The following is a 21507-nucleotide window of genomic DNA, read 5'->3' as shown; positions in this document are numbered from 1 at the left end:
ATGACGTGAAAACATCAAATGTTTTCATGGACGCATTACAGTAATGGATTTAAGACTGTTAAGATCAGTTTTAAATAATTACACAAAATATTAGTACTGTATTTTAGTAACAAATCGTGGACTGGGCCACATAACCATCTTTGAACAGAAATGTATTAGTCTACAGGTTTTCATGACCATATCCTAATAACAATCACACAGGTATGACATTTATTAGTTCAAGCAGAGTAAAATAATACATATTCACGGTACAAGAAAGTCGTTTCCGTGTGGGCGCTCCCGTCAGGGGGGGCATTTCACGCAGGGCGGCTATTTTTCGGCACAACACCTGTTGTTGTGCTCACCTTCTTGCTGCGCGACCGTGGCGACGAGCTTCGTAGTCTCTGTCTGATGATGTCTCGTGTTGGCATCATAATGATATTTTCGCCGCTGTCTGACGGCTGTCGACACAAATGCATCATGGACCGAGATAAACAAACTGTGCTGCTTTAGAGATTTGCCCTTTTAACAATGGGCACACAGCAACTTCTAAAATGACCACTTATCTTCTCTGTTACTGCAACCAACCGCCACACATGCCTTCACCATTTTGATTAATCAATGTTAACGAATGTCAGGAAGGTTTTTGGGTTTGTTTACTAGGCGGTGATTCCTTAGACAAGCAGAAAAACACGCAGTAATAGGAGAAATGTACGTAGCGGTAATATGTAAACAGGACGAGCTGACGGACAATATGGCGGAATCAGTCGGGGGGAGTTGTGACGTCACGTGATTTGGGGTATATAGTCTCGTAGCTGGTAGAAAACGTTCATGACAGCGGTTACTTAAATTATGTCTTAAGTAAGGAATGACGGTCACATAAATGTGAAATCATGTTGGAGGTCCTGCTGTCCTTCCTTCTTTAAACAATGGCCGTCTGTTTCTTTTCGGGAGCCAAGTACTCCCATACTAGCGAGTTTTTTGAGGGGGGGTGGGCTCAGGTATAGTAGACAACAACTGGAAGGGCAGGGGTGAGCACTGCCGCTCCAAGCAACGGATTTCTCGCTGCATTTTTGAGGACATAAAAAATAGCTAATACCGTCTACGGTATAAAGGAAAATTTTCGTGGTTTTGAAACTGTGATGTTTTCATACCACGGTATACTTTGAAACTGGTAACCAGCACATGTCTAGTCACTCCAGACACTTGGACGGCCCAGTGAAACATTTGGTCTATTGCCATTCAACACTTGGCTCAACCCACCAGGAGTAAAAATCACTCTGTGCTTTGAATTTTAATTGGGCAAACTGGCTGAGTCAGAGTTCAGTGCTGTCATAAACAACATATCCTGCCACTGTGAATAGAAGAGAAGACTGACAGTTATGTCACATGTGCTTGTAAACATATAATGTCTCTATAGGCTGTTTGGTTCTGAACAAGTAAAATTTGCTGTTCGTGCCTGAACACAAATGTGTAGCATGATTATCAGCAGTGGCAGTTTTAGGGGTGGTGCCACCTCTAATTTGAATGGCTCCTGAAGTGCCCCAGTTCCCATTGTAGCACAAAGCATGGCAATCGATGAATCCTTCTTTTCTGAAGTGCGAATGTTGTTTCTACAGTTGGCCTGAACGATATATTGTCTGAACATCGTTATTGCATTGTGCTTATGTACAAAACCCGCATCTCAAGAACATGCAATATTTAATTTTTTAAATTTTCTTTTTGAACAAGCAAGCTTGTTTTTCTGCTTCATGCTTGTACAGTGCCACAGCCTCTCACCCTCCCTCCTGCTAAACAGTGTGACCAAACTGTTTTTCTTGGTCACCAATGCAGCTGGCGTTTGGTACTTAAAGTTAACAATGATTGAAAAGTTTTTAGCTTTGATCTAACCAGAGAAGACTCTGTAGCTATACGATCAAAGGCACAAATGTGTTAATCATCATTAAGCTTGTTAAACACTAGCGGTAGCCCAGTCAAAATGTCTTGATGGCCAAACAACAACTTCTCACAATCAGCCATCTTTGCTGTTTACATTCGCTTGGACCATCTGAGTGGGATAAGTCCGACTTCCCAACTTCCTGGAATGCAGCATTCGACTGCTGAGTCTTGACTGAGGGACGGCAACATGGTAAAATATGCATTTAGAGGCTGTGGAAAAAGAAGTAATGGGCAAAGGAACGTTTCCACAAATTCCCTGTGAAGAACGAGGAACAATATAAATTGGTTATTTGCTGCTAGCTACTACATTAAAAGTCAGCGGTGAAAAAAAACGATGTGATATTACTCCGCCCTGCTTGCCTAGAGAGCCTGTTCCCAGCAGAGCTGCTAAATTACAAATGTTGCAGTACATACTACAATTATTGACATACAATGGTTAATTTTAATAACTTTATCCTGACAACATAGCCAACACTATTGAATCCACGGGTCATCAGTGATTCTCATATGTGCATATGTTTTTTTATCAGCATGCTGGCAAATCCCATTGACTCGCGCTAGCTTAGCCACTCCGGAGCCCTGAAACTAACAAATAACTAACAAACTGCACGGAATTTGTTGAAATCAACTCCGACTAATTAAACCCCAGCTAACTCAAAGATTAAGCCTAATGTCAAAAATTCTGAACTTCCCCTTAAGAAAAAAAAAACAATGCAAATATAAGTGTGGAGACTTGGCAATATGTATTGCAATTTTAATTTTTTCCAATATTGTTCAGGCCTATCCCAAACACAGCTATTCCAGTTATCTGGTGGAAATTCTTTTAGTTTTAATATTGCAATATAATATCGTAATGTATCGCAAATCCCCAAATAATCCCATTGATAATTTTTTCCAAAATCGTTCAGGCCTACTCTAGAGTATTTTAAATATTAATGCTGCTTTTCGTGTTTAAAATGGCTTTTAAAAAAAGTGATTAAAATTATCGTTCCATGTACTGTATACTTACTTGCACACAGTATGATTAAATACGAATTTATACAAATTTTACTGGTTTGACAGTGTTAAGCAAAGATGTTTTTACCGCCACATGCAGGGTAATCTGCATATTGCCTTGTTGCCAAACACTGAACAAAGATGGCAGCGACACTTGGCCCCTGAGGGTTAGATGTGGTCACTTCTTGGCCCGTTTCAGAAAAATCGTAGAACTGCCACTGATCATCAGTATGTGTTATCAATAAAATGGGTAGATATTTTATTGATCGTAAAGCAGTGTTTCCCACCAATGAACGAGAGTCTCGTTTGACCCCCCCCCCCCCCCCCCCCCCCCGCCGAGAAAAAAAAAAAAAAAAAAAAGATAATAATCAGATGCGTCAGTCAGCCGATTACACAGCTGTAGCCCACTCCACTCTACTACCCGCTTGAGCAAGCGCGGGTAGTAGAGTAGCATTTTAGAGTAGTATTTTTTTTTAATTTATTTATTTAAGGCCGCTTCAGACTAGCGGCAGCCAAGTGGGAGGAGTTCAGCGGACACCTATTCATTGTGTATTGTAGCGTAATGTTCGTAACTATGCAGCCCCCCCCCCCCCCCCCCCCCTTAAGAGACGCAAGGGGAACGAGTAGGAAGAATGGGAGAACGAGCGAGATAGCGAAAGATAGCGGTCGCATGTCGTAGCAGCCCGCTGTTATTTTGTTATTGTTTTTCTTTATTATTGTTACCACAATCAAGTGGGTAAGCAAATACAGACTTCTCTCCTTCTTCCCCATATCCGGGGCATTACAATAGTTTGGATCGGACTTTTCGGCGAAAGTGAGCGGTGGACGGCCATCTTGACGTCTTGGACGGAAAGCAAACTTTGATTGAACTTGCGCGGAGAGGCGGGGCCCAAAATAAAGCCTGGCTCTATTTTATTTTCAGAGCGTTGGTCACAGTAAAATACTTATTAGTTCAAGCAGAGTAAAATGATACATATTCACGGTACAAGAACGTCGTTTCCGTGTCCATCGATTGGTAAGAAAAGGCTGTTTGTACGAGTGACGTGTGGGCGCTCCCGTCAGGGGGGACATTTCGCGTGGAGTGGCTATTTTTCGGCACAACACCGGCGCGCCAACTTCAGACAATTACGGCTGAGAAACTTTGATAAATGCCCCCCCCCCCCAATTTCGTGAGCTCTGGGACACTCGAAAAATGACTCTCATACCTCTCCTTGCTAAGTTAATGATACCTCGATGAGCGTTTGTGTGGAAATTTAGTTCACGAACAACGGGGAAAAAACTATTCACCTTATCACCGAATCAAGTAAAACTCTTTACACGGCTATTAGAATTCCCCCAGTCCTGTAAATGGGTCAGTTGACAGAAGGACTGTTATTGTTGTGGTAATGTAATACTTATGAGGGTCAAATAAAAAGGAAAAAGGAGGACTACGACGGCGGTCTGAAACCCACGGCTCTCGGGCCGCACGCGGCTCTTTAGCGCTGCTTCGGGGCTTTTTTTTTTGTTTGTTTGTTTTTTATGGAAAAAGATGGGGGAGGGAAATATATTTTTTGTTTTAATAGGATTTCTAGGAGGACAAACATGACACAAACATTCTTTCAATTCATTAATATTGTAATGAAGTTAAACTTGTACAACAGAGTAGTCACGTGGTGCGCTATAGGATCTACCTAAGGGAAAATAAACATTTAATCATGAAGGCTAATTATGTATTTCTAGCCAACTTAGTCATTTCTATAGTAGGCTAATATAGCTGGTATTGATAATTATAAGGCTTGTACAAGGCTTTTAATTTTTTGCTGCTCCGGACATACTGTATCAGTTTTTTTTATTTTTTTGGGGGGGGGGGGTCAAATATGGCTCTTTCAACAGTTTGGGTTGCCAACCCTGAGTCACTAGGAGATGTAAGTCGTACTATTGCTACGAGAAAAAAAGTCGCATCATTACATAGGGGAACGTAGCTGTAATCAGCTACGCATTTTACATACATGTACCGTAGCTGAGAGCTATAACATTAGCCTAGCTAATGAAATATTTCAAATATATCTTTGTTATGGTTCTTCTTGGGGGGAAAAAATAATGAAAGAAAAAAAAATTCGCCGTGGCACGACATGGTGAGGCTGTCCGACTCCGATGCAGCCCACCACCACAGTTTCAAAAAATCGTATGGGAAACACTGAAAGTTATTGAATGGCTTTTATAGAACTCAACTGTTAGAGCAAAATGTTTTCAAAAATTAGTAGAATTTTTTAAAGGATGTAACATTTGTGTCTTGGGAAATTTTGTCTAGTACAGGAATACAAGTAACACTTTTTGGTGAACATTAATAGAGTCTTGTACTTCTTTTCACATGGGTGTGTATTGTGTCCTGAATAAACAACCTGTGGAGAGGAAGTTTTTCTTCAAGGTTGTCCATATATCAGTTTGGCCTCCTGCACTCGAAACAAATCACGTGTTTGGTAAAGCAGGGAAAAAAAAAACGTTCAAAACCAACTGCATGTATAAATAAGGGTCTTCAGACTTCGGTAACCTAGACAGACTAACTCATTGCCTGCCACTGACAATGATAGATGCCCCATTCATTTACCCTGGAAGGACTGCCTGTGAATGCTCATCTTTCAGTGCCATTGACATAGCTGTAAACATCCAATTCTGCAAATGATTGCTGCCAGCCCCCCCAAGTCCAAAAGGATTGGACATCTAGTGCCATCAATGTCAGACAATGAGTTAGATACATGAATCAACTCCAAATACAATACAAAGTGAATTGAATACATGTTAATAACACACACCTTAATACTTGATAACTTTGTAATACAAATTTTTCCATTTCCTGTGCAGTACAGAAGAATGAACATTTGTGGACATATTGTAGTCCAATGTTTTTGTGTGTTCAAAAAATCCTTTGCAATAGAGTTCAATCGCTTTAAAGTTTTTGTCTTTCATTTGAAATGAATGTTAGCCTCCTGCATTATTTCTTGTATCATTTAAACTGGTTAGGGAGTTGAACGACTTGGCTCATGAGCCAATTGTTTTTTTTTTTTTCAGTTAATAAGATGGTTTTGTCCTCTTGCTCTCCCTCTCTCCCTCTGTCGTTCCCGTGCGCACACACATACCAATTCACGGAAACCCCAGAGCACGCCAAGATAACGAGATCGCCCATGAGATTCAGGACGAACTGGTCCGACAGGCTGAGCAACAACGACGACAACAAGAGGAGAAAGATGCGGTAAGGAGACTCATGCACACGCACAAACTATGTTCACAAAGGCATACACATGCACAATTTAGTATGACTTTAATGTCTCGCCCCGGAAATCCATCTCCACCCCAAACCTTGAAACTGCTCAAGCATGCAACATGGTTGAGGTGTCCCAAGACTGTAACGTCCAACATCATATAATTTATATGCTGGAAATTTTGAATCCTCTAAAATACTGAAATTGGATTTTCCAAAATTGGCAATTTGGAAAATTCTTGACACAAAGCAAGAAAAAAAATGAAAGATTAAATGAATCCTCATCATATTTAGTAAACGAGAGGTGGCCTCGAAAAGGTTTTAAAATTGTCTTGCTCAAACATGCAGGTATATTGAATGTCCAAGCACAATATTAAACAACATATTAAGATTCAAGTGTACAAACCAAGTTGTAAGGTTTATTTTCATTTTCCTTTCGAAATGCATAAACAGGACAATTTTTTCTTTACCCTTTAATGCACGTGTTTGCAGGCTATGGCTCGTAAACTGCATGAGAAGGAAATGAAAGATGAAAGACGGCGACAGAAACAACTAGATGAGGAGTACTATGAAGATACCGTAGGTGAGAATGCTGCTGCTTTGGTTGGGTACACTTTTGGATTTCCTGCTAATCATTAATCTCTTATTATTGTCTTTGATTTAATGCCAAACCTGAAATGGTACATCAAAAGAGTGACAGTTTGCAGCAATCGTCTTATATGGCGAATATTCGACCAGCCAAGTGGTATTCCTTCCTTGGTATTCCTGTCACACATGGTTAGCATCCCTCATCCTCACAAAGATGGAGATGATATTTCCATTTATTTCTAAAATGGCTAATCTCCTGTGTAGTGCACCATAAATGTAGATAATTTAAACCAGTGAACAAAATAACAAATAGCTCAAAATATATTACATTTTATTTGTAGAGAACTTTTAAAAGACACTTTGGATGTTAAAACTAGAGACCGAGATAAATTTGGGAGACGAACCATGGCTAGCTGATGAAACTAGAAGGAGATGGCTCATCCTTTTGTGAATTTGAGCAAAACATCTGGAAATATGCTAAAAGCATGAGGGGTGCAGAGAACAGGCAATGGATCATTAATGACAAAAACTGCATTTAGCTGCTTATACAATATGCCTAAGTGGACAGTGATATAATAACACAGGAAATGAGTCACTCCTGATTTAGTTCTATGTAAGAACATGCCTTTTCTGCCTATATTTTAAATTATGTATTTTGTTGTTTTACATTCTTTTGAAATATAAACCCACTGGAAGTGCGAGCAGCATCACACAACAAATGTTCATTCAACCTTAATACCATCCATACTAACCATAATAGTGTGACACTGTTGGGCTTTTTTTGGGGGGGGGCTACAACGAAGCCTCTCATAGGAAGTGACTGCCTATTTTTATCCTAATCCAGGGGATCACTGTTGTACACAACCCAGCGTGTGGTCGGAATCAGTCTCTGCTTTACAGATCATAGTGTGGGCTTAATAAAAGACGAATAGAGAGGGAAGAAAGAACACTTTGGCACTATTACACTGAGGCGCTTTACTCCTGCAGATTTTTTTCTTCATAGTCAGCAATGTCCTGCACTTAAATTTTTCAGTCCAGGCAGAAAGTTGAAAAAAAGTTATAGATCTTGTTACAGAGGATTTAATGGATAAAATGTCACAAAAATCATATCGCTGGGATAATTCTATTCCATTACTGCCTGCATTACAAGACAAGTATCTTGTAGCGTAAACGTTACTCCACCTATAGGCATGTGCCAGTATGAGATTCTGACGGTATGATAACCTTAAACAAAAATATCACTGTTATAGGGTGTCACAGTATTGCAATTGCAGCTCTAATATGTGTTACTTTGACATACAGTGCCTTGCAAAAGTATTCGGCCCCCTTGAATCTTGCAACCTTTCGCCACATTTCAGGCTTCAAACATAAAGATATGAAATTTAATTTTTTTGTCAAGAATCAACAACAAGTGGGACACAATCGTGAAGTGGAACAACATTTATTGGATAATTTAAACTTTTTTAACAAATAAAAAACTGAAAAGTGGGGCGTGCAATATTATTCGGCCCCTTTACTTTCAGTGCAGCAAACTCACTCCAGAAGTTCAGTGAGGATCTCTGAATGATCCAATGTTGTCCTAAATGACCGATGATGATAAATAGAATCCACCTGTGTGTAATCAAGTCTCCGTATAAATGCACTTGCTCTGTGATAGTCTCAGGGTTCTGTTTAAAGTGCAGAGAGCATTATGAAAACCAAGGAACACACCAGGCAGGTCCGAGATACTGTTGTGGAGAAGTTTAAAGGGATTTGGATACAAAAAGATTTCCCAAGCTTTAAACATCTCAAGGAGCACTGTGCAAGCCATCATATTGAAATGGAAGGAGCATCAGACCACTGCAAATCTACCAAGACCCGGCCGTCCTTCCAAACTTTCTTCTCAAACAAGGAGAAAACTGATCAGAGATGCAGCCAAGAGGCCCATGATCACTCTGGATGAACTGCAGAGATCTACAGCTGAGGTGGGAGAGTCTGTCCATCGGACAACAATCAGTCGTACACTGCACAAATCTGGCCTTTATGGAAGAGTGGCAAGAAGAAAGCCATTTCTCAAAGATATCCATAAAAAATCTCATCTAAAGTTTGCCACAAGCCACCTGGGAGACACACCAAACATGTGGAAGAAGGTGCTCTGGTCAGATGAAACCAAAATTGAACTTTTTGGCCACAATGCAAAACGATGTGTTTGGCGTAAAAGCAACACAGCTCATCACCCTGAACACACCATCCCCACTGTCAAACATGGTGGTGGCAGCATCATGGTTTGGGCCTGCTTTTCTTCAGCAGGGACAGGGAAAATGGTTCAAATTGACGGGAAGATGGATGCAGCCAAATACAGGAACATTCTGGAAGAAAACCTGTTGGTATCTGCACAAGACATGAGACTGGGACGGAGATTTGTCTTCCAATAGGACAATGATCCAAAACATAAAGCCAAATCTACAATGGAATGGTTAAAAAATAAACGTATCCAGGTGTTAGAATGGCCAAGTCAAAGTCCAGACCTGAATCCAATCGAGAATCTGTGGAAAGAGCTGAAGACTGCTGTTCACAAACACTCTCCATCCAACCTCACTGAGCTCGAGCTGTTTTGCAAGGAAGAATGGGCAAGAATGTCAGTCTCTAGATGTGCAAAACTGATAGAAACATACCCCAAGCGACTTGCAGCTGTAATTGGAGCAAAAGGTGGCGCTACAAAGTATTAACGCAAGGGGGCCGAATAATATTGCACGCCCCACTTTTCAGTTTTTTATTTGTTAAAAAAGTTTAAATTATCCCATAAATGTTGTTCCACTTCACGATTGTGTCCCACTTGTTGTTGATTCTTGACAAAAAAATTAAATTTCATATCTTTATGTTTGAAGCCTGAAATGTGGCGAAAGGTTGCAAGATTCAAGGGGGCCGAATACTTTTGCAAGGCACTGTATCTGGATTAAAAAAAAAAATAATAAAAATTTCCATTGAACAGGATTTTTTATTTTTCAAACCATTTCAGCAGTTAGCATTTATTTTAAGTAAATACAGTGGGGCAAATAAGTATTTAGTCAACCACTAATGTGCAAGTTCTCCCACTTGAAAATATTAGAGAGGCCTGTAATTGTCAACATGGGTAAACCTCAACCACGAGAGACAGAATGTGGGGGGAAAAATCCAGAAAATCACAATGTTGGATTTTTAAAGATTTTGTTTGCAAATCATGGTGGAAAATAAGTATTTGGTCAATACCAAAAGTCCATCTCAATACTTTGTTATGTACCCTTTGTTGGCAATAACGGAAGCCAAACGTTTTCTGGAACTCTTTACAAGCTTTTCACATACTGTTACCATGCAGATCACCTCTAGAGCAGTGATGTTTTGGGGCTGTCGTTGGACAACACGGATTTTCAATTCCCTCCACAGATTTTCTATGGGATTGAGATCTGGAGACTGTCTAGGCCAATCCAGGAACTTGAAATGCTTTTTACGAAGCCACTCCTTTGTTGCCCTGGCTGTGTGTTTGGGATCATTGTCATGCTGAAGAACCCAGCCACGTCTCATCTTCAATGCCCTTGCTGATGGAAGGAGATTTTCTCTCAAAATCTCTCGATACATGGCCCCATTCATTCTTTCCTTTACATAGATCAGTCGTCCTGGTCCCTTTGCTGAAAAAAAACAGCCCCAAAGCATGATGTTTCCACCCCCATGCTTCACAGTGGGTATGGTGTTCTTCGGATGCAATTCAGTATTCTTTCTCCTCCAAACACGAGAATCTGTGTTTCTACCAAAAAGTTCTATTTTGGTTTCATCTGACCATAACTGATGTCCCAGCTCTATGTAGGTCCCCTGGTGTGGTTCAGGGATTTTTGCTCACCGTTCTGTCATCATTTTGACGCCACGGGGTGAGATCTTGCTTGGAGCCCCAGATCGAGGGAGATTATAAGTGGTCTTGTATGTCTTCCATTTTCAAATATTGCTCCCACAGTTGATTTCTTTACACCAAGCCTATCTTTACCTACTGCAGATTCAGTCTTCCCAGCCTGGTGCAGGTCAACAATTTTGTCTGTGGTGTCCTTCGACAGCTCTTTGATCTTGGCCATATTGGAGTTTGGCATGTGACGACTGAGTTTTTGGACAGGTACAGTGGGGAGAACAAGTATTTGATACACTGCCGATTTTGCTGGTTTTCCCACTTGCAAGCCATGTAGAGGTCTGTAATTTGTATCATAATTTCTCAACTGTGAGGGACGGAATCTAATACAAAAATCCAGAAAATCACATTGTATAATTTTTAAATAATTAATTTGTATTTAACTGCATGAAATAAGTATTTGATACATTACCAAATTGTAAATATTTCGGCTCTTAGTTCTTTAAGAACCCTTCCTGTTCTCCACTCATTACCGGAAGTAACTACACCTGTTTGAACTTGTTACCTGTATAAAAGACACCTGTTCACATGCTCAAACAAACAAACTCCAACCTCTCCACAATGGCCAAGACCAAAGAGCTGTGTAAGGACATCAGGGATAAAATAATAGACCTGCACAAGGCTGGGATGGGCTACAGGAAAATAAGCAAGCAGCTTGGTGAGAAGGTAACAACTGTCAGAGCGATTATTTGAAAATGGAAGAAGTTCAAGTTAACGGTCAATCTGCCTTGTTCTGGGGTTCCATGCAAGATCTCACCTCATGGGGCATCACTGATCATGAGGAAGGTGAGGGATCAGCCCAGAACTACACGGCAGGACCTGGTCAATGACCTGAAGAGAGCTGGAACCACAGTCTCGAAGAAAACCATCGGAAACACATAACGCCGTCATGGATTAAAATCCTACAGCGCACGCAAGGTCCCGCTGCTGAAGCCAGTGCATGTCCAGACACGCCTGAAGTTTGCCACTGACCATCTGGATGATCCAGAGGAGCAATGGGAGAAGGTCATGTGGTCGGACGAAACCAAAATTGAACTTTTTGGTCTAAACTCGGCTCGTCATGTTTGGAGGAAAAAGAAGGATGAGTACAACCCCAAGAACACCATCCCAACCGGGAAACATGGAGGAGGAAACATCATTTTTTGGGGCTGCTTCACTGCCAAGGGTGCAGGACGACTGCACTGTATTGAGGGGAGGATAGATGGGGCTATGTATCGCCAGATCTTGGCTGACAACCCCCTTCCTTCACTGAGAGCCCTGAAGATGCGTCGTGGCTGGGTCTTCCAGCATGACAACGACCCAAAGCACACAGCCAAGGCAACTAAAGAATAGCTCCGTAAGAAGCATCTTAAGGTCCTGGAGTGGCCTAGCCAGTCACCAGATCTGAACCCGATTGAAAATCTATGGAGGGAGCTGAAAGTCCGTGTTGCCTGGCAGCAGCCCCGAAACCTGAAGGCTCTGGAGAAGATCTGCATGGAGGACTGGGCCAAAATCCCTGCTGCAGTGTGTGCAAACCTTGTCAAGGACTACAGGAAATGTTTCGTATCTGTAATAGCAAACAAAGGTTTCTGTACCAAATATTAAGTTCGATTTTTGTGATGTATCAAATACTTATTTCATGCAAATTTTTAAATTATTAAATGCAAATTTATTTTTAAAAAATCATACGTGATTTTCAGTTTTTTTTGTATTAGATTCCGTCCCTCACAGTTGAAGAGAACTTATGATACAAATTACAGACCTCCACATGCTTTGCAAGTGGGAAAACCAGCAAAATCAGCAGTATATCAAATACTTGTTCTCCCCACTGTATATGGACAGGCCATTAATATAGGGAACGAGTGGAGCCTCGTTAGACCTCGTTTGACCTCGTTAGAAGAAGTTAGACCTCTTTGACAGCCAGAAATCTTGCTTGTTTGTAGGTGACCAAATACTTATTTTACACTCTATTTTGGAAATCTTTAAAAATGAAACAATGTGATTTTTTTTTTCCACATTGTCTCTCATGGTTGAGGTTTACCCATGTTGACAATTACAGGCCTCTCTAATCTTTTCAAGTAGGAGAACTTGCACAAGTGGTGGTTGACTAAATACTTATTTTCCCCACTGTATGTCGAATGTGCTGCTAGTCTTTAAGTCACTGTCACCGCCTTACCACAACAAAGAGCTTTTTAAGTTGAAATTCTTATGAATGGCCGGCCGGGGTGGGGTGGAGTTGGGGTGGGGGCCGGGGGGTGCATGCGGCAGCCATGGTTCCCTCCCAGGTCCGCCCGGCCGGAGCCGCGTCTCCCTGTACCGGGTGCCGGGGAGGTGCCCTCTGGTGTCATGCCGCGCGCCCCTCCTGGCCCGGGGGTGGGTTGTGGGGGGCGCGCTTCCGTCCCCTTGGTCTGCTTCCGGCCCTGTCCGCCTCCCTGGGCCGCGGCGGCCGCTGCTGCCCCCCGGCCGGCGGGGTCGTTGGCGGGGCCTCTTGGGGCCCGCGGGGCCTTGGGTGAGGCTTGCTGTCCCTTGCCGGTGGGGTGGACGTCCCCTGGTCGCCGGCGCTTGGTGTGGCGCCTGCTCGGAGTGCGGGGTGGGTGCTCGGTGGGGGGGGGGGGGGGGCGTTCGCGGAGGCGCCGTGGGTGGTCTGGGGCGGAGATTGATCGGGGCCCTGACGCCTCTTCTGCCCTGCGGCCGGTGGTTCTGGTGGACGGGGCCACGCCCGCGGGAGCCTGCCTCTTAACTCACGCACTTCTCACTTCGGCACTGTAAATATTTTTCACCTTGGCACTTACATGCTCATACATTTCTCCGGGGAGAGTTGGGACGGGGCTTTACAGTCCCGGCCCGGCTCCCCCCTGTTTTTAATGCACCACACACCAAGGTTGTGGGATGGTTGGGACCTGTTGGGGGTGGGGGTACCTCACGGCTGCCTCCTCACCACAGGCCCCGCCATCTCTGCACCTTTTTTAAATGCACCACACATCATACTCCACAGGAGAGCTCTGGCAAAGGGCGGTGGGACGGGCGACTGGGCAGAAGCTCCATGCTGCGGTCCCACTGCCCCAAGCCAAGCTCTCCTATTTTAATGCATACATTGCACTACCCTCCCCTCACACCCCCATCACGGTGCTGGGTGATGGCTGCCAGTCGGGAACCTGGCAGCCACAGTAATAGGGTGGTAGGTGGGTCCCACACTTTTTTATATGGCGTGGCTCCTGGGGTGTGGCCTCCCCTCTGCCTCAGCTGCCGGCCGCGGGAGTAGGTTGGGGGGTCGGGTCTCCGATCTTGCATCGCCCCGTGGCAGTTCCTGGGCGTTCTCCTGCCTCCGCCTTCCCCTCTCTTCTCTGGCTGGGCATCCGCCCTGCGCTCCGTCGTGGGTCGCTGACTGGGCGCCGGTGTATCAGCGGGGTGTCGCCTGCACCGGCGGGGGACCCTGCCTTGCCTGGGGCTTGGTGGGCCGCTGGGGGTCCCGTGGCGTGCCGTGCCGGTTGGGGGGCTGCGGCTGTGGCTCGTGGCCCGGGTGGGCGGGCGGGGGAGGGTGTAGGCGTGCGGTTGGTGATGCGTCCCCTCCTGCCATCCCTGAAGGCCGGTTAATGGGTGCGCGGGTGGCCCGGGGGACCACCCTGGGTCCCGGGGGGGGGACGATGGCTCCTTTGCTGGGCTGCGGGAGGAGGGATGGGCTGCGCATGGCCCCCCGCGCCCGCCCTCCCTCCCTCCCCGGGCTGGCTGGGTGGGGGCTGTGGCCCTGGGTTGGCGCCCGCGCGGCTTCTCCGCCCGTCTGCGTGGCTGTCGCGCGCCCGGTGGGGCCTGCGTGCTGCTGGATGTGGTAGGGCATTCTCGGGTCGGGGGTCCCGGTGCCGGGATTGGCGATGCGGCGGCGTAGGGTTGGTCGCCAACGGGCTTACTCATAAGAGATTCACACGATTACTGGGTTCTAGATCACAGAACTGATTTGTGTACACTCTACCCCTTTCAATCACTTAGCTTATAGGCTTATAGACACCCCCACCCCTATTCTCCTCTTTCACTGGCCAATAGGCCCCCACATGGTGTAAACCGGAAATACATCTCGCTGACGATAGCACCAGCATATTAGTAACTAGTTTAGATGTTCAATGTATTTCTAGTTGTTGTTTGTGTATGTTTCTTTTCCTTCTTCTCTTGTATTTCTTTTCTTCTGTCCCCCCATAATCCCTTCCTGTTCGCTGCTTTGTCATAATAAAAAGGTATTTTGAATGATCACAATGGGAGTATGTCAGACTCTCAATGTGAAACATTAAAACTGTTCAGAATCTGGGTACTTAGACTTCCATTCTCTGTGTCAAACAGCTGAACAGGACAGGTTTAAAAAAAAAAAAAAAAAAATGAAATTCTTATGAATAAATGCTTAAATCCCTATTTTTTTTTCTTTTTTTATAGATATGGACGCAAAACGGTTTCAATTCTTGGTTGAAAGCAAAAAAAAAAAACGGGCAGTATTATTTACGTATATATGTCGAATGTGCTACTAGTCTTTAAGTCACTGTGTCTAAAGTGACTTAAATTCCAGTGACAATATTCCAGGCCAATAACCACATTTATCTTGTAAATGCTTGGTTCCGCCTGGGAATGTACTATGACTAGTTTACTAACCCATGAAGTTTGTGTCTCATGCTCACTAGAATAATTTCCCCCAACCATGCCATGAAGTTTGGTCTTTCGTTATTTTTCACATTGCTATGCTCACTAGAATCATTTCCCCCCACCATTTCACCCTCTTGTCTATTTCGTCTCCACCGACTCAGCTGGGAGAGAGCCTCTTGATCTGGACAAGCCCACGCACCACACGTCTAGCGCCGCTGGACGTTATGACATGTATTCTCCAATGAGCTCCCAACATGAGCCCTTGCCAGATTATAATTTGATCGAGCCAAAAAGGAGCAGGTACCCAAAACAGGATCCAGCAGCACCTCACAGCCGCTCCAGGTACCCTGAGCATTCCCTGGTGACAGAGGGAGGCCAGGGTAGATATGCAGATCCGTATCCTGATCACTTGCTGTCCGACAAAGGCAGGCATGGAGATAGATACCCTGATTATGATCCCGCAGAATCGAGGAGAGCACGCGACATAACAGGGGAGGACCCCAATAGAGCAGTAAGAAAGAAAGAGGGGGCAGCCCATTCTCCATTAAGGTCCAAGGAAAGAGACAAGGGCTGGGACAGAGATCGGGAGAAGGACAGGAGACATGACAGAGACAGTGGCTGGGAGGTGGAGCGTGACTATCATTTGAGAAAACAGCAAAGGTCGGACAGGGATCAGGACATGAGGTCTGGGAGAGGAGGTAGAGACAGGGAGCGCTCCAGAGAGAGAGAACACGGCGAGGACCGGAATGAAGCCAGAGACAAGCAGACACACAAAAGCAAGGACACGCAACGAGCAAGGGCCAGAAGCCGAGAAAGGGAGCTCACCGATGATTTCGTTGAGCCGAGGGGTGGTCGAATGTCCCGGGAGGAGGAAGAGGATGATGCGAGGAGGGCCAGGCGGCACCAGCGGGTCCATTCTGAGCCTGATGATGTGTTTGAAGATCACAGGAAAAAGGAAGGAAGAGGTGACAGCAGAGATTTGTGGGAAACTTCCGGCAATCACACACTTTCCATCGGCGAGACAGGTACCAAGCTGAGCCCCTAATTGGGCTCTGTGGGGTGATTGCGTTGGTGTGCTGTAGTGACTTTGTTGCTTTGGAAATCTCAGGTGGTGGGCTGATCTAAACGGGCCAATGAACACGCCAAATCTCTGTCAACATTGTGATTTGATGGCTTGCGTTGTGTTTTCCTGGGCTGGTTTTCTCTGCATTTTGCTGTAATCATGATAACAATGCTGAGAAAATTGAGTGAAGCTAGCTTTATGGAGACATGCTGCCCTAATTCTGAAGGGGGGGGGGGGGGGCAATACTGGTTTGCTAAAAGGACCTCAAGGCTGCCCAGCAAGTCTCCATTCTGTCAGATTACAAATGTTGTCTGAAATATTAAATTCAGTCTGCAACAATTGCCCTGAAATCTGGAGAGTAAAGGTTTTGTCACCTCTTATCAGCTTGAATTCTGCATTTCAACAATAGAACAGAGCCATCACTTTGAGGCAAAGTTGTTTTTGCTCTATTAATGCTGTATTTATGTGGCTCCATACCTTAAACACTGTTGTTTGTTCTGTTAGTACCTAGCAATACGTTTAGTTTTGGTTCACCTTACACAGTATTTAATATGGATTACATTTTCGTTCTTTTACTGAAACACATTGCATTTACTTTCCCAACTTTTTCGGAACCCGTTTTAATTTTTTTTTTTTTTTTTTTTTTTTTTTTTTTAAATCAAAGATGCAATACATAAGAATACAGTAAGATGTTCGAGAATATTAGTTTGATTCAGCTACTTAATTCTCCAGCTTTCAAGGTACCTTCATGGTTTCACAATCTACGCGTACCAAAAAGAAAGTTTTTTTTTTTTTTCCTTTATTCTAATCCCTTTTGGTTTGAGAATCAGTTGACAACTCTGATCTCAGTTTCCTAAAATGATTAATAGAGAATCATATGTATTGTTTTTATTCAGTAATATTACCATACGTTCACTTTCACAGGTCGAATCGTGCACAAAGGGAGTGGAGCAGTCATTGATCCGGAGTATGGACTTGGCGAGGCAACTAGAGACATGACCAAGCTGGATTTGCGTGAGCAGGAGCTCAAGGACATGGAGGTAGCCAGAAGAATGCAGGAGGAGGAAGTCAAGGTGAATGTCTGAATAAATATATGCATGACCAACCACAACATTTTTTATTAGTGCGGAACAGCCCTGAGAGTACTTCTTAATATTATTTGGTGTAACTGGACAGTACAGAAAATCAGCATATTGTGCAAGAGATGCTAAAGTTATGGCCGATCGGTTTATGCATTATGTAAACATCGCTTGTAAACTTGACTGCATCAAACCATTCCAATAGAGAAACATTAATTCCCATCAAACTGCCAGGCAATGCGAAGGGATGCTAAAACTGTCTTGTATGGGGTCTTGTGCCAACCTCGATAAAAAAAATGACATAAGCCAATAATTCCATGATTGACACATTTTACTACAATGTTATATTTATGCACAGCTTTCTTCTCTCCAGCTTGCAGAGGAAAAAGCCTAGCCCTCTCTTTGCTTTGTATGCATGTATTTTGTCCTTGTTTAAAATGATGTGTTGCTCATCAATATTTTACGCATTTTGTATACCTATGGAGGGAAATGATTTTTGTCTGTTTCAGGCAAGCAAGAGCCATGTGCGTGCAGCCCAAGTTGCCCAGGATGAGGTACGTCCTCCAGAACTTTTTTGTCCTTTTAAGACTGATGCCTGGAATGACATTTTGCAAATATGCTTGAAAAGGCATTGAAGGAATACATTTGCAGTATTAAATGCTGTCAGGATATAGAAACAGTTTGACAAATTGCAAACAATAAATCAGTGAGATTAGTATAACCCAGCATGTGCTCTCATAGAGAATAACGATAATTGAATAGCTGGATTATATATTACGTAACATTTTTATTGTACGTTTTCATTTTTCTCTCACAGGTTTATGTTAGTATAAAAATCCTAAATATATGACCTAGTAGTAATTTACATCAGTATTTTTTTATTGCAACTATCTGGCAGACACCTATGTGCATTTTTTCCACTAATGAATATATTAACATTGTCAGTCCCAATGTAGGCCTGTTATTTATGCAAATTACCTGTGGTTTCGGAGATTTGAAGATACCACTGGATGGCAGAAATAGATTGTTGATGCTGTCTTTACTGTGGCAGGAGATGGCCCGGCAGCTGATGGAACAAGAAAAGAAGGAGTACAGAAAACATCGAGAAAGGGAGAAAGAGCGGGAACGGGAACGAGAGGAAAAGGAACGACAAAGGGAGAAAGAGCGTGCCATGGAAAAGCGGCGACCCGAGGCAGAATACAGGGTATGTTCAAAATCATTTGTTGATTGGGGGTTCCAAGTGTTAAAAGATTTCTACTAATAACGTCAGAAGCGCATCAATGATCATTGCATTTTAATACCAATAGAATAGAATTGATAATTTATTAACAACAGCATTCTGGCCTGTGCTTTTTGACACAACAATCTGTCTGCCTACTCTATTGACTAGTTCGGGGTCAGCAACCCACGGCTCCAAAGCCGCATCTTTAGCGCTACCCTAGTGGCTCTCTGGAGCTTTTTCAAAAATGTTTAAAAATGGAAAAAGATGGGGGGATGAAAACAATTTTTGTAATAATATGGTTTCTGTAGGAGGAAACACATTCTTCTAATTCATTAATATTGTCATGAAGTTCATTTTTTGGCAGCATCGTACAGCAGAGTACTCACGTGATGCATCATTCTCTATAGCAGGGGTCCCCAACCTATTCCACTAAGGCACACTGTGGGTGCAGGATTTCATTCTTACCAAACAAGATGACAACACTTTTTCCCCAATCTGGTGTTTTACAAGTGCAATCAGTTGATTGCAGTCAGGTGTGGCTTGTTTTAGCAGAAGCCTCATTGGTTCAACTGTCTCTGCTGGATCGGCTGGAACAAAAACCAGGACCCACAGTGTGCCTTGAGGACTGGGTTGAAAACCCCTGCTCTATAGGATGCGCTGCAGGGACAATAAACATTTAATATTGAAGGCTCATTATTTATTTGAAGCCAACTTAGTCATTTTGATAGTAGGCTAATATGGATACATACAGCATGCATTGCCTTAATTATAAGGCTTAAATAAGGCTTTTAATTTTTTGGGCTCCAGACATACGTTTGTTTTTTGGTCCAATATGGCTCTTGCAACATTTTGGGTTGCAGACCCATGGACTAGTCCGAGTAGAGATATGTGGACATGGCCCTCTAGTGGTGGCTGCCATTAGTGGATTGTTTACACACCTCAGTACCAGCCCAGCGTCGGTCAATGAAAACAGTAACGTTAGCTGCTGGCTATGTGCTGTGGGCAGCACATCTCAGCGATGGCAGACCAGGTACTTCGGGTCGTTTTGCTTGGATTAGTCAATGGATACAATAATAAAACTGAATGGGATGTCGTCACAGAAATCAAACTGGAGCTAGCATCTATCTTTTTATATCTATGTGCGTTTGTCCACGATAATGACATAGGCGCATCAAATTTGTTCCTGCAAATGTTAAAGACACACGCTAGCGAAGGTGACTGAAAACCAATTAAGGGTTCAAAACTGCTTTGGCACATAGGGACTAAGAACCCTGGAATAATAAATATGCCTTTTGAATTTTTGAAACAAAGTGCAAGCACAAAGGACATAAACAATTAGTGAGTGCCACCACATGAGCAAAAGTGAATGCACTGAAAGCATCATACCTCATGGTGAACTGTAATGCTACATCCAAGAAACTTTTCACGATTGGAGAAGAACTTATTATGCCTGCGATATTTGCCGTCAAGTTTTATAAGAGGCCGCTGTTAAAAAAAAGTTTGATTTCCGGGTCTGGTGAGTTACCTTTTCCCTGCACTTAATAATCGAGTTAGCCCCATCGTGTTATTTTATATTTACTGGATTTATCTGCCACACATTGCCTGTCTGTGCGGAAAAAAAGGCCCACATCACACCAGCGTGGTGTACAAAGGGTTGGGGACCACTGTTGTAGATGATTTTGGATGAGAGGTGGATGTACATCATGGCCTGGTCACCAACCAATCTCGGGACACATTTAGACAAGTATTCCCACTTAAAGCACATATGTTTTTTTATTACCCTGGTTAAAATGGTTTTTCATCATCTAAAGCCATTATGTGTAACTGTTCCCAAAACCTGAAGGATTTAAAATGCGTATGACACCAAAAGGCATGGTTATTTCATATTTCACGCGGTGTTTTATGCTCCTGAATTAAATGGACTGCTTAGATGTGTGTGGAAGCGATAGTTTTATATATTCAATTTTTTAATCCTGCGCCATGAAAATGAGTGACTTCCGGCTTCAGTCTCGGGTTTTGGATAAATGCGAATGTGACGTCACCCGGTCAGCATCTCATAATACAGCATTGCTTTTTGTAGCCTGCAGATGGACTGCGGATTCAGCTGATTTTGCTGATTAATTCGTCTTTTTCGCATCACGCTAGCCAACTGGCTGCAGAAATGTGTTGCTGCACCAGGGAGAGGCGTGTGACCCTTTTTTGGGTTTCAAAAGGTTCCCGTTCACCGTGGATATTGGCCAAAATAAACCCTACTTCTGTGGGACTATTGGACTTACTAGGAAGTGAGTAAACAGCAGATTTTGTATTATGTCAAATACTGGGATCATGGCACACGTTTTAATACGGAGATGACTTGCATTTTGTGGATGATTGTCCATCATGAATGCCACTCGACTGACAACCGGCGGTTTGTTTGCACCCCCCCCCTTTATACTCTGTTTATTGCCCTCTTCGTGTGCCCGGTGTTCTGTCATATTTTCAACCCCATCAGAAATTGCAACTTTGTTTTAAAAATGGCCGCGAATACAGCAATAACAAAGTAGACTACAAACATTTTTTTAAATAAAGGAGTATTTACTTACGTTTGATCATGGAGAGACCTGTAGAAAAGCTCTCCTCAGACACATCCTGCCATGTTAGCTGCACAACAACTGCACGCAGCTCTCTGTTTACGTCGTCGCTGTGTAGTAAAGCATTATTTTACATTATATTCGTGTTGACCATGTGGCAGCTACGCGTTCCTCCGACGTCGGCTGGTACTCTCCAGCTGCTTCACCAGCAAGCTCTCCTGTCCGTTGTAGCAGGGGAACGAGCTGTAACTTGCTCTCCGCCGGGCGTGTTGCCAATTGGCGAAGATCGACAACCCCGCCGCCGTGTGTTATGACGAGGGCT

The 21507-nt window shown here is 43.5% G+C and overlaps 1 protein-coding gene across 2 annotated transcripts in view; it reads left to right on the top strand.

Moving 5' to 3' along the window:
* Positions 1-21507, top strand: part of ccdc50a (coiled-coil domain containing 50a) — a 44633-nt gene that overhangs the window by 15938 nt on the left and 7188 nt on the right. Inside the window, exons 4-9 of one of the 2 annotated variants that reach the window (XM_057841247.1) lie at positions 6049-6142; positions 6644-6734; positions 15413-16276; positions 17239-17387; positions 17903-17947; positions 18445-18597. In XM_057841247.1, the coding sequence (XP_057697230.1) occupies positions 6049-6142; positions 6644-6734; positions 15413-16276; positions 17239-17387; positions 17903-17947; positions 18445-18597 (1396 nt within the window). The remainder of the gene's footprint in view (positions 1-6048; positions 6143-6643; positions 6735-15412; positions 16277-17238; positions 17388-17902; positions 17948-18444; positions 18598-21507) is intronic. The other variant, XM_057841248.1, reaches the window with a different exon arrangement.

This window comes from Corythoichthys intestinalis, chromosome 7 (assembly GCF_030265065.1).
Source record: "Corythoichthys intestinalis isolate RoL2023-P3 chromosome 7, ASM3026506v1, whole genome shotgun sequence".
NCBI classification, from domain to species: Eukaryota; Metazoa; Chordata; class Actinopteri; order Syngnathiformes; family Syngnathidae; genus Corythoichthys; species Corythoichthys intestinalis.
Note: the sequence above shows the minus strand (reverse complement) of the source record. Positions and strands in the feature narration are given on the sequence as shown.